At 39.9% G+C, this 14,163-nt stretch overlaps 1 protein-coding gene across 1 annotated transcript in view; it reads right to left on the reverse strand.

Moving 5' to 3' along the window:
• Positions 1 to 7,060: 7,060 nt before the first annotated feature.
• LOC136873961 (uncharacterized) overlaps positions 7,061 to 14,163 on the reverse strand; it is a 76,066-nt gene continuing 68,963 nt past the window's right edge. The window contains exon 6 of the mRNA XM_067147360.2: positions 7,061 to 7,736. Within this exon, the coding sequence (XP_067003461.2) occupies positions 7,434 to 7,736 (303 nt within the window). The 3' untranslated portion in view covers positions 7,061 to 7,433. The remainder of the gene's footprint in view (positions 7,737 to 14,163) is intronic.

Here is a 14,163-nt window from a genome sequence, read left to right on the forward strand (position 1 = left end):
AGTGTGTCCGTGCAATTCAGTATTTTCTGCAGACTCAGATAAGATAAAAATATCATTTACAGATCATAGGGTGTTGATTACCTCTCCTTAAACTGCGATGCGTTTTCCAAATTCCTCTTTGATATCCTTCACCACTTGCTCTACACATACATTGAACAGTAACGGGGACAAACTGAAATCCTGCCTCACTTCTTTCTGGATGGCTGTTTTTTTTTCATAACCCTCGAATTCAATCACTGCAAAATGCTTATTGTTTACATTGCAGACAAGGGGCGTCTCGTCCTTTGGGGCTTTCAGTACTTAGCTCCGCATCACAATTACAATTAATTCTTCTTCTTATTATTCTACTTCATGTTTCGTTGTGGCCCCTTACACCACGTGGTTCCTAACTCTGGCGAGCTTTCTTAGCCCAGTATTTCACCGTGCGTTGCTTTCCTTTCCTGAGTCCACTTCACTTCCACTCCAGGACGCAATGTTTTAGCTGTCAGTGACTGAAGAGTGTCGGATGTTCAGATCAGCATTCTAAATTTATCGCTCTTGAATATATCCCTGAGATCAATTTTTGAAAATTCTAGGTCTTTTCGAACCAGTTTCGTCCGTTTAGCACTTGTCCCCTTCCCTCTAGAAATGGTGTTGAAGATTCTTGAGGTCGGTCTCTTGTTGCCCATTCTGACTATGTAACCGTAGAAGGTAAGTCCCCTCTTTCTTATGGCTGATGTTGTGCTCTCTAAATATTAGTAAAGCTCCTTGTTATGCCTGATTCTGTACTCACCACCCTCTTTAATGGGTCCCATGATTTTTCTCAGAATATTTCGTTCTTTCATTTCCCAATTTCTGTGTTGTCCCGTTTTGACCATGTTCAAGCATTTTGAGGCATTAGTTTAGTAGTGTCGAATTGATTAAAGTGAGATAGTTTAAAGAGTGTTTTTTTCTCTTTAGATTGTACCTGCTGAAGATGCCAAATCCCCCCAAAAAAGTCGCGCCATCTCTATTATAGCCTGAAAATGCTACATCATCTACAGATGCGGGTGGACGAACGAGTATTTTTTAACAGAGAGAAGGAGAAGGGTTAAAGGGGATGGCCACCAAACTGAAGTCTCGTATGGGGCTATGTAGTTGAATTCCGTCGCGCCCGTCGCATCACGTGGACTGATAACACTTCGTGCAGTGCAAAATGCATAGGATAGTATTAGCCTTTATATTGAAGAATCCATTTCCATTGTATGGTGACCAAGATAAACTTAATATTTAACAGAACCAAAATACAAAATAATACGAAGATACAAACACAGCATTTCAATTCCGATTGGTATAATGACTTGAGTAACCTGAAATATGTTTTGGAAAGAACTAATTTACTTGAACTGAGCCTTCTTAATCTGGACACTTACTTTTTATTTGTAAGCCAGGATGGAAGTACGATAACAAATAGATGAAGAGCAGAGGAGTGCAGTTCTTCTTCATAATGAACTCGTTCAAAAAAAAAAAGAGACAAAAATTCAACATTTCCACTACTGAAAACTTCAACAACAAAGTTATGTAAAACTTCACTGATGGACGAACTGGAGTGTCGAATGCATTTTTTTTTTGAGTTAAGATATGCTAATAGACATCACTTCGAATTTTTATGTTGCATGTGAGTAAGGTCTTTAAAAACCATAGCTCCAAACAAATTTAAGGTCTCGAGTCGCCACTAGAGATTGCCCTTCTTTCTCTGGAGAATAGCCTATCTTAAACCGGTTGCTAGTCTAAGATGAAAAGAGCTGAAAATGTTACTATCTTCGAGCTCATTAAATACCTGAAAGAGGGATGAAAAGTGAGAAATATTTTAAAATTGTGCAAATTGTCTTTACGTACTTGCCGTTCAATACCACTAGGGTAGAGCAAGAGACTGGTACCTTTGATCGAGTAATCAGTCATTGTAAATGCCATTGACAAGTCAAGGGCAATATGGTCAGTGTATACCCTTCAAGGATGGTCGTATCTGTTTATGGAAGTGACGTGTGAAGGTGAAGGCGCTGAGTTGTGAGTCGCAAATAAATGAACTTGTAGACCCGACAACATGTGAGGTACGCATCAGGTCAAGTACGTTTCGTACGTGCCATTTATGATTTGGAGGGGCCACATGCCGGCGCGTGATACCCATAGTGTGCTCCGACCAGTAACCAGCAGGCTTGTTACAACTCCAAGGAAAATTATCGTGACACAATTTATTCACACACAGAATTTCTTCCCTGGCTCTTATTTCACAGTAGGTTAAATCTCAGTGCGTGATGTCCCTTCTAGAGTGATGAAATAGTTTTCCCTCTGTCTAGTACCCCTCGCTTTCAGTTTAGTTTAAAACATATACAATTAATCAAAGTTTTATTTTGTAATTAAAATGATAATTAAAATACCGTCATCGTGGTGTAGGGGTAGCATGCCTGTCTCTTATCCGGAGACCCCGGGTACGATTTTCAGCCATGTCAGGGACTTTTACCTAGCTGTTGCGCCATGAGGCTTGGTTTGGTTTTGGGGAAAATTAAAATATGGATTAGTGCGTGTGAAAATCCGCTTTTTACTACTTCGCGATATATGCAGTATATTTTCATCTGTCTCTTGGCAAAAGGCAGGGAAAAAACGAGATTCCACTGAAATTTCCGTCTCATTAATGGCTGTGACAAAGGGCTTTCTTGTTGAGAGATAAGCCCAATCTCCGTTCACCCGAAAGGACGTGTGATCGCTTCCCCGTCAGGAAGTTGTAAAATTTAGAAACGAGAGGTACATGCCCTTAGGTTCACTCAGTCTACACCAAATAAATGAATACAAGGTTAATGCCTAAGGGCTATTCCATTAAGTACTGGGGTTAAGAATACCGGAAGCTTTTACATTCTTCCTTTTCACGGCCTGTGCGGAGATGGTTTGCTTTGTTTTATGATTGTAACAGTTGAGGTGTGGATGGTGTTGGGTAATAACATTCAGAGCACGACTAGCGCATGTGTATGCAATGAAAGGTGTTATTCATAAAGTCACGGCTTCAGCTCAATGAAGAAAGCAATGGAAAACAACTTCATACGTCAGCTTGCCGAGTAATGTATATATAGGTATATCGTCATCTTAGGTTTCAGTGATTTTCCTGTAGGGCGCGGGGACTGACAAAGTGGAGACTTCGCGATTCGAATTTAAATCCTGTACTCTATGGATTGATGCGTAAACCGATTTCATTAGGGTAGTCAACACAGGAAAGAAATACATTCATCTCTTTGATAATGGTTTAAAATATATCTGCAGGGCTAGGAGTGTCTGGAAGACATTTGATGACATTCTGAGTGCCAAGTCAGACAAGACTTCCTGGCTGAAGGTGTTAGTGTGTAAGTTTGGAAATCGTGTTTTAAAGTATAATGACTGTTTCAGCAGTACATAAAGAAGAAATATGTCCACTGAGTTCATTAACGTGATCAGGAGAGAGAAAGGAAGATAATTAGAAATACATATTTGGTAACATAGGAACTTCGATTTCATGTAAACTATTCATTAAACATCCTATTTGTAAAGTTCTCCAGAGGAAGAAATGCTTCTCAAATCCCTTAGGTGTAGGGTCTGATTCTCAGCTTGGGGACGGCTACAGCGGTGTCTCTTCTTCTTCAGGTCAGAAGCGGTCATTTTTTTACTAGTTTGGCGTGCATGCATGTGGCTTCGAATTGACACCCCTGATTTTCTTCGAATCTTCGGCAGGCTGAGCTTGGTCGATATTGTTTTGGTTTGACGCTAATGCTGTATATTTCATGTTCACCTTTGAGTTAGGGTGATATGAATTCGACATGTGGCGTGAATTGTGCGTGATGGTTACGATTGTGATTGGTTGAGCCTGGGCTATTTTGCGGCGATCCAATGTCACAGTCTGGAATTTTTCTCAAGCTCAGGTGCCTGCGATCTTGTTTGTCATGCCATACGAGCGTGTTCGTATCGTGTCTTGACACTGAAATTATACTGGGTTTGTTTCACCATGGTCTCTATGCTGTGCGTGAGTGTATGTTTGTAAAGATTTGTATTATTTTCCGTCTCCCACGGGTGCTAGTTCAGCTCCACAGTTACTCCTTTATTTACATTTGCTCTCGGCTTTAATTGCCTGATTAGTCGTTTATTTTAGATATTTTTTTCTGTTTAGATGTGTCATTGTTAGAAATGCTTGTTGATCTCAGTAACTATGGCAACCTCTCATCCTCCTTGCTTCTTTTTCGTGTTATCTGCTGGTTTTGCCCTTTCTTTTTGTTCTCTGGGGATGCAATCTCTATGGAGCCGATTGTTGTGGCCCGCAACTTTTGAAGTGATGTTGTTGGCTCAAGTTTAGCATTATCGTAGGTCCTCTTTTTGCGTGATTTTTTTTTTTGGAGTGAGATGTGTTCTTTCACGCGAGTCCAACTCTTTATTATGGAGAAAGGAATGCTTTATGTTACGAACTAATTCGTTGTTCCGAGAAAGATTTAGTTTGATTGCCAATGTATTTATCAAGCTTCTTAACGTTGCTACGGCAACCTATTCATGTTTGTTAAAACGATGTGTGTGATCAGAAGGAAAGATGATTGCGTGTATAACACTCTCTGGGACTGATTATGTAAGTTGTTTTCTGCATCCCCTGTTTCTTTTGTTCTTTATTCATTTGCATTTTATTTGTATTAATAAACTTTTTCATTTTATTCAATTTTTCACTTGGGGTTCATGCCTCTATTATCTCCTTCCTGTAATTTTAAGAGGCACGGGTTCAGTTCCAGGCAGTTACTGACCTGTTCCGACCGAGTCTACGAAGCTGAGGTAAATGGGTCAGTATATATACATATATGTATGTTTCCTGTTTGTCCGTGCGTGCGCGGTGGACTCCTCCTCTATTGAAATCTACCTATCACATGATTGTAACTATGTTCTCTAAGCAATCAAACCCAGGGGTATGTATGGAAATTCAGCCTATCAGCATTGTGTAGTTAAATTTAATCTGAAAGTTTCCCCTACGGAACTATATAAGGAGGACACTTTTGGACCGTCTTGCCGGAATTTCTCCAGTGCTTGAGAGCGCGACTTGACGGAGGCCAGAGAGGGCTAGGGAAGCAGGGGTGCGGCCTTCTTGAAGAAAATCTAGTGATACAATGTAATGGCAGAATTTACCTAAACATGTGATCGTGCCTGTGGGTAGTTCCAGGGGGAAGGTTTCAGCCGTTTCTTAATGTAATTTTGTCTTTTGGTGGTTGAAATGTGCACAGTCTTCGGACTCTAGTTCTATTCCCTACTGTGAAATCTTTAATATAAGGGAACACGAGTGTTGACCCTCAGTTGTCTCCCCTTCAACTTTTGAGTTGGGTGACTGAAGTTTTCAACCTCTAAATTTTAAATATCTTGTCTGGGCTTTAAATTTTCCTCCTTTAGTCACCCTTTTTAGTGTGCGATTAGCCTCTGTGTCAATGGGCCTTAAGCCCACTTAGTTCTCATCCTTTCATAAATGTCTATATGTTGTGTTTGTTACTGTTTCCCCTCCTTGCCTTTTGTTCATGGCCTGGTATGTGTAACCATTCATTTTCATTCTTAAGCCCTTATAGTATGGGTGATTATGCTCCTGTGTATTCTTGATTATTCTTAGGTTAACTGTGTGTTCGTTTTTGGTTCCTTTTGGGGAACAGTAATTAAACTTGTTGTGGAACCTTCCAACTGATGAGCCTACCATGGGGCAAACGCTTATGAACATTTTAAAGTGGTATTAACCTATGGGTTGCCTAGTGTAATTAAGAGTGTCAAAAGCAACTGATTGCCTGTTTGAGGCTAGACTCTTGTAAGTTGGAGATGAGACTTCTGTGAAGTGTACCTGTTCGGAGCAAACTATGCTCTGCCACAATCTTGTACCTGCCAGGAGGATTTATGGCCTTCCTTTTGTATTTCAGCGACTGGGACTTCCTCCCAAGTTATTTGGTACCTGATTTAGGACTTCTAAGCCCAAGGTATTGTTAGACGAGCTCGCTGATAACATTTTGAATTGTTCTTTGTTACACTAGTAAATTTTCTATCTCTCAATTTTAAGAAAGGAAAGAAATAAAATTTCCAAAGTTGTTATACTAAAAGCTCCTCTAAGTAATCCCCTGTCCAACCATTCAACCCAGGCACTTCCTATTCTTCTGTGAGTTACGGAAACCCCGGAACAATAATAATAATAATAATAATAATAATAATAATAATAATAATAATAATAATAATAATAATAATAATAGTGTTACTTGCTTTACGTCCCACTAACTACTTTTACGGTGTTCGAGCCGTATAAATAATATACTATTCCTAAGCTGTAGCAAAGTACCGTATACAATTAATTTAGGCCGATGTCCGACTCTAACCGCTTTCAACAATTGTACAGTTTGACGTCTAAGTACAAATTAAGGATTTGCTACGGATTAGAAATAGATAATTATATACAGTACCTCATAAACGAAAATAGGATATACTGATACTGTGTGTTTTTGCTGTAAGGTAGATAACCCGTTTTGTCCATGACATACCCACTGCAGATGGTCGCGATTAACATACCATATATACTGGAATTTATGGGGTACCTACCATATTTAAAGGAATACTCGAATATTTCCATTTGTTACTACGAAAATTACAACATTGTAAACAATAAAAATGCCACGATAATGGTCATATTTAATTTGAAACTTTGCAAACATTATAGATGTTTGTATTGATGTCCTACAGGTCCCTAATATTTAGCAGCATTTTTTTACCTCGGGATTTACAGTAGTGTGTTTAAAACTTACCCACACGTTTAAGCTGATACTTCCTCTGAGGGGTACCAATAGCGAGTTGTGAATATGCACGAATGTTTCTTTAATGAAGTGTTAACGCCTGGTTTATGACTTGCCTGATTTGATTCAAGAACAATTTTCACTATCTTATCCAGCTACAGCCTTTGTACATAACATGAATAAATTGTACTATTAACTATATTGCAGTGATGGCGTGCAGTTACACTGTATATCGTTTTAATTTACAACCTACAAGGCTTTACCTTAAGGAAATATGTCATACTCTATTTGCAATCTATTGTTGGAAATTTGACGAGTTTAATTTACTTACTATTATAATTAAATAATATTTGCGTACAAATTTTTCCGTGTTCTACTGGTTTTATCCGTTTACAATTTCACAATGATAAATATAAATAAATAGCAAACAAGAGATAGAAGTGAACATTTAAAAGTGATTTTACGAGAAAGAACATAACTTAATGTATTACGTATATTAACCTGAAGAATGCGCAGAACGCGGAAACTAAACACACTCAACACTACGCATTATCCGTATTTTAATAATAAATATTATATACTTATAGTTAAATATTATTTAGTTTTATAAGATTTTGTCCGTTCAGTTCTTGAAATTGTATAACATTGCATTTCAAATATAGTCTACTATTAACAGTAGGTAGCTGTAAAGAGGGAATTCTTAATGGTACACGATTGCGATGGGTCACGCCTTGTACGGCGAGTAAAACTGAGTATTTTTTCCGTGACGATTTGTCTCAACCATTCCACTACGTCCGTCTTCTTGATAGCGAGGTCAGTGAGCCGCTTATTGCTTTCTTCTAGGAACTGCTTTGAGAGCCATGGACTGAACTGTGGCCGCACCATATCCACCAGCATTGGGGCCATTTCTAGAGCAACCTCACTTAATACGTCACCGAGCTCTCCTCCTCCAAACAGTCCTCGTATATCACCCTGGAACATAACACAATATTTATAAAAAGTTGTGGTGGAAACATGCGCAGTCGAGTCACATTGTTATGACTACAGACTAAGCCCGTTTTTACGCATGGGCTGTAGGGCAGCAAATTTCCAGAGGTGACAATTATCTAAATAAAACTGTCAATATTGAATTTAACTCGAGTGACGAGAGGCGGAAAATGTCGCGACCGTAGTGAGATGTAAATTTAAAGAGAAATGTGATGAATTTAACTGAAAACAATGTTGGTACCACTGGTATTCTATAACTTCATGTCTCCGAAGAGTTTACTGTATTCTTCACAATTTGCTTTACGTCGCACCGACACAGATAGGTATTATGGCGACGATGGGATAGGAAAGGCCTAGGAGTGGGACGGAAGCGGCCGTGGCGTTAATTAAGGAAAATCCCCAGCATTTGCCAGGTGTGAAAATGGGAAACTATGGAAAACCATCTTCAGGGCTGCCGACAGTGGGGTTCGAACCCACTATCTCCCGGATGCAAGCTCACAGCTGCGCGGCCCTAACCGCACGGCCAATTCGCCCGGTAGTTTACTGTATAATATCATCTCTGTGAAGGTAGAAGTCAAGATAATAACACAGTGAAAAAAAGGTTTCCCTGTGACATTGGAAAAAATTAACCATAGAGGTGAAGAGGTTCTTGTTTGTCTACAAACAACTTTTTTGACAGGATCTTAAATTTTTCATACTTACCAAAACTGGAGTTTAATTAAACCTACAATTGTGCAAGGCACTTGCGTAGCAGTCTTTTGAAATAGAATTTGTTCATTTCAAAGCTTTCTTTCGAGTTACGACGATGATATGTGTTGTTCTTTGGCGTGTCTATGTTAACTGGTAAGGACCAAAAAATCTCTTGGAACTTTATTAAAATTGCACTCAAGATATGCGGTTTCTGAAAGATTTTTTTCTATTCTGTGAAGAATCAAGCATTATTTTCGTACATCTCAAAGTCAGGAGCGCTTGAAACATCTGCATATACGATACTTTTAATAGAAAATGACCTTACTGTGAAGCTGGATTTTGAAAATGTGGTTTGTGTGTTTACTAATACCAAAGAAAAGATAAAATCATTTGTCTAGTAGAATTCTGTGTTGTTGCAGTGATAATTTTGTTCCAATATTGTGGTATATCTTTTAGTATTATATCTATTTGTCTTAACAATTCCTGTCTTTATTTTATTTACGAAAATCTTGTAATGTTTTGTTGTGTATCAGCTTTTTACATTGTGTTTGCTGAATACATACATATAATCGGAGACGCAAAATCTTCTCGGTCCTAGGGGGTGATAAATTACATTGAAAAACGAGGCTACCACCAGAGTAATTGCCGTGGGCAGGTAAAAAGCTGGAGAGACGTAATAAGGTGCTAGTAGCGTGTTACAGATGTCAGGACCCATGAATTTTGCGGTGCATCGTACAGCTGCTGGAGGGTGGATGATCCATAGAGCGAACCTGACGATCCAGATGCTCATGGGAAGGAGGTCAATGATGTTAGTTAACTTGCGTTTGAGGAAGTAGAGAGGATGATAAATAAACTCTAATGCCATAAAGCAGCAAGGATAGATGCAAGTAGATTTGAAATGGTGAAATATAGTGGGAAGTCAGGGATAAAATAGCTTCACAGAGTAATAAGATTAGCATGGAATATTCTTCTGATTGAACGTAGTAGTAATTGAACCTGTCTATAAGCAAGGGAACAGGATGGACAGCAAGAACTAATGAGGTATTTCAATGATGAGTATACCAGGCAAGGCATTTTAGAAGAGAGGGTTCGATCAGTGGTTGAGAGTAAACTGGATGAAAATCAGTGCACTTTCAGATCATACAGGGACTATTAGTATCAGCTCTTCAGTATGCGCCAGGTAGCTGAAACATAAGACGGGAGGGATAGACCGTCAGGTTATGTTTCCTATATGTAGAGAAGGCATGGACTAAGTACCGAGGGAAAAGATGTTAGCCGTACTGGAGGATTATGGGATTAAGGATAGATTATTAAAAGCAATCAAAGCCATATGAGTTGACAGTTGGGCTACAGTAGGAATTTATGTAATTAACTTACTTTATTCAAGGTACTTCTAGGGGTTAGATAAGCCTGTAATCTTTCACCTTTGTTATTCAAATTTTACATGGATCACCTACTGAAAGGTATATTGTAACAGGGAGTGATTCAGTTAGGTGGATATGTAGTAAGCAATTTGGCCTATACCGACGACTTGGTCTTCATGGCAGACTATGCCGAAAGTCTGCAATCTAATGTCTTGGAACTTGACAATAGGTTCAACAATTATGATATGAAAATTAGCTTTTCTAAGACTAAACTGATGTCAGTAGGGAAGATACCTAAGATAACTGAATGTCAGGCTGGGAATTCAAAACTGGAACTGGTAGATCATTTCAAGTATTTAGGATGTGTATTATCCCAGGATGGTAATACCATATTAAGTGAAATTAAATTAAGGTGCAGCAAAGCTAATCCAGTGAGCTCGCAGTTGCGATCAATAGTATTATGTAAGGAAGAAGTCAGCTCCCAGACGAAACTAACTTTACACCGGGCTGTTTCCAGACCAAATTTGTTGTACGGGAGTGAAAACTGGGTCGACTCAGAATACCTTATTTGTGAGTTAGAACTAACGAACATGAATGTAGCGAGGATGATCGCTGGATACAAACAGGTGGCAACAATAGCAGGTGGGTACTCGGAATGAGGAGATAAAAGCTAAGTTAGGAACGAACTCGATTCATGCGCTACGCATTAACCGGGAAAGTCATTTCCATACAGGCCATGGAGGACCTCGAAAGGGTGGATAAACTTCCTTTCACATATTATTTTGAATCGTAACTTGATGTACAAGAGTTGAGTGGAATTAATAAGGTACGTATTTTGCAATAAATTATTGCATGCATAAATATTATCACTAACGAGCGAGTTGGTTGTAATATTAGGGTCGCGTAGCTGTGAGCTGGCATTCGGTAGGTGGTGGGTCTGAATCCCACCGTCGGCAGCCCTGAAGATGTTCTTCCGTGGTCTCCCATTTTCACACCAAGCAAATGTTGGGGCTGTACCTTAATTAAGGCCACGATCGCTACCTTCCTAATCCTAGTCCTTTCCTATCCTTCCGCTACCGATAACCTTCGATGTGCTAATGCGACGTTAATCCACTAGCGTATATATATACGAGGTGTCCCGCCAGCAGCGTACTTTCTACTTATAAGTGTCCCGTATGCACTAGTGATGAATGGGATGTCTAATAACCTATTTCGCAGGGGTATTACTGCCTGAAGCAAATGCACTAGAGAATACGTGCCACTTGGCGATATATCGCAAGACATTGATTGCCAGCGCACCTAGCGGGAAGGCCTTGAAATTGAGTGTTGTAGTACACTATGAATTATGCCGAAAATGTCAGGTTCCAAGTCGTCTTTAATTAAGAAGTGGTTACATGAGTTTCCCCTCTTCACATCCGATGGTAAAATTATATTCTGTGACGTTTGCAGAAAAGAGGTGAATGAAATGTATTTTATATATGCCCCTAAGGAATTATCATCAATTTAGCAAAATAAACATGGTATTTTAATTGATGCCTATTAAAATACGTAACATTGAAGCTGCATAAAAATATTTTAGAACCTATTTGAGAGTCTATTTTAGGCAGGTAAAATAACATTTAAGTAACTAAAAATTCGAGGTCTTGTAATCACTATTGCATGTTTCTCTGGTGGTTGGAAGTGTAGTGTGTTGACTGAATATGAAGAGAAACATGTTGTAACAAACACCAACACCCAGTTCCCGAGCCAGAAGAATGAATTAGACGCGATTAAAATCTCCGATCCGGCCGGGAATCGAATTCGGGACCTTCTGAAGCGAAGGCCTCAACGCTGACCATTCGGCCAAAGATTCGGACAAAACGAAATCATAATTGAGTTTCATTATCTCTGTTAGTATTAAGATTAAACTTTCGTAGTAGAATAAAGCAAAAATAATTATTTTAATCAATTTTAACATGCAGCTTTTGTAGTTCCAATCTTGCCGCCTGACGTTTAAGATCGGGCCGCCAAGGGCGCCACTGTCAACATGTATCTCAGTTTGAAAATGAAAATGAAAACCTATAACCTGTTTTCCAGTCATTGACCGGGTCAAGGATGCAATGAATGAAGCAGATATAGGCTATTAGTACGATGGGGTCGCCACTCCCAAAGTGATATTAATGACTGATAAATGCTATGAAATGAGAATGGAGAGTGTTGCTGGAATGAAAGATGACAGGGAAAACCGGAGTACCCGGAGAAAAACCTGTCCCGCCTCCGCTTTGTCCAGCACAAATCTCACATGGAGTGACCGCGATTTGAACCACGGTATCCAGCGGTGAGAGGCCGACGCGCTGCCGTCTGAGCCACGGAGGCTATCTCAGTTTATTACGGGAAAATATGTAGGTGTCCAGTATTGCCTATAGTGTATTTGCCTGAAGGTAGGTTACGTCAGTATTCGAAGAGATAACAACCGGTTAGCTGCTCGCTCCATGTTCCTCAGCGCTTCCCGTCTAATGCACACACTTGCACTAACGCACAGTAGTAGGCTGGTATTTGGTAAGGTAGCACTACAGTTGCTGGCAACATATCGACAATGGCAGGTGTGTTCAGCAACGACCAATATACAGGCGTAATTTTAATCTATGAAGTATCTGGTCGGAGTGCAGCCGAAGCTCACAGACCGTATGCGCAGGAGTTTCCAGATAGCCACCTGCCTCTTTTTCACGTATTGCCGGACTGACGAGAGTTGAAATCACGACCTAATGGAACGTCCAAGGCGCATAAAATGTGCAGCCCTTACAACGTGACCATGGAATGGTTTTATTCAAAATATTACCAAAAGCGTTAATACATTTATCTCACTGGGAGACGAGACGATCAGTTCCAGTTTTGTAGAAAGATGTAGGTTGCTGACAGATCCACAACCGCACCCACTCTTGCACTTCCCCGTGCGAATGAAACCGACGTTCACGAATGTCTTCCTTCAGGTCGCCAAAAAATGTGAAAATCACAAAGTGAAATGTATGGGCTTTACGGAAGACGTTGGAGTGTTTCCCAACCAAAACGCTGAAGCGTAGCCTTCGCCAGATTGGAAGTATGGAGGGCGAACATTATCATACAACAGGATGACTCCGTGCGACAGCATGCCAGGGCGTTTTGACTTTATGGAGCATCGCAGTTTCTCCAAAGTGTCTTCATAGTGCTGCGCCACCAGAAAACGAACCACACTTATTTGTTCTTCTTTGTTTGCCTCCGACTTTACAGCTGAACAAACATACTAGACTAGTCCGAGCACCAAAAAAAGACATACGGTAACCCAACAACTACGTGCGCCTGTGAGTTGTCACCATGGAATTATCCTACCACAGCTATGACAGTATCGATCAGTGTTAACACGTTTCGTACGGAATGTATGTATGTTAAGGCGGGTGTTTGGTTCGCACATGACTGCCCCTTATAAAGCAACTTTTTGGTAGAGTGGAATGCCTGTACGTGTATAAATTAATGTTATTTTACTTTATTTTCTGCATCGTCGGCGTACTTACAAATGCACCCTGTTACAGAACGTGTGTAGTAAAAGGACTGATATTTGTTTCACATCCCAAATACTTATAGCACCTTGTAGTTCTCCTTTGTAAACCAGTGATCAGGCATCCCATTCATCATTAGTGCATGCGGGACACTTATAAGTAGAAAGTACGGGGCTGGAGGGCCACCTAGTTTAATGCCACTCATATTGCTACAGAAATGAGGAACAAAGTGATTCGAAACATCGTAAACAGTGTCGCGTATTAGTGTCATGCGAAAAAATATATTATTGGAGTAGAATTATTAGCTCAACTTGCTATCCTTTGTAATACTACCCGGCCCAGTCTCAAATAGTGCTGCTGTAAGGTAAGAAGCACAATAACGCACAGCAATAGAGATGTGAAGAGCAAGAAAACCTTGAAGAATTGGCGTGTTTGTTGTTTGAGTCATCAGTCCATAGACTGGTTTGATGCAGCTCTCCATGCCACCCTATCCTGTGCTAACCTTTTCATTTCTACGTAACTATTGCATCCTACATCTGCTCTAATCTGTTTGTCATATTCATACCTTGGTCTACCCCTACCGTGAAGAATTGGCATCCAATATTAAATAAGCAAACCTCAGAGTATAGTGGAAGCGTAGGTCAACAATACTGGGCAGTGGAGGTCCAAGGTGGATGGTACAGGGAGTTTGAAGGTTATAAGTTTAAGGGAACAAGGACAAGGATACCTAGATTTATACCAAGCATGTTTCAGTACCATAGTCATGAATAAATAATGAACATAGTGGAGAATGTGATCTCCAAGGGAGGACAAAGGGGAATGAAATAACCTTAAACATGTTAACCG

The sequence above is a fragment of the Anabrus simplex genome, chromosome 5, assembly GCF_040414725.1.
Source record: "Anabrus simplex isolate iqAnaSimp1 chromosome 5, ASM4041472v1, whole genome shotgun sequence".
NCBI classification, from domain to species: Eukaryota; Metazoa; Arthropoda; class Insecta; order Orthoptera; family Tettigoniidae; genus Anabrus; species Anabrus simplex.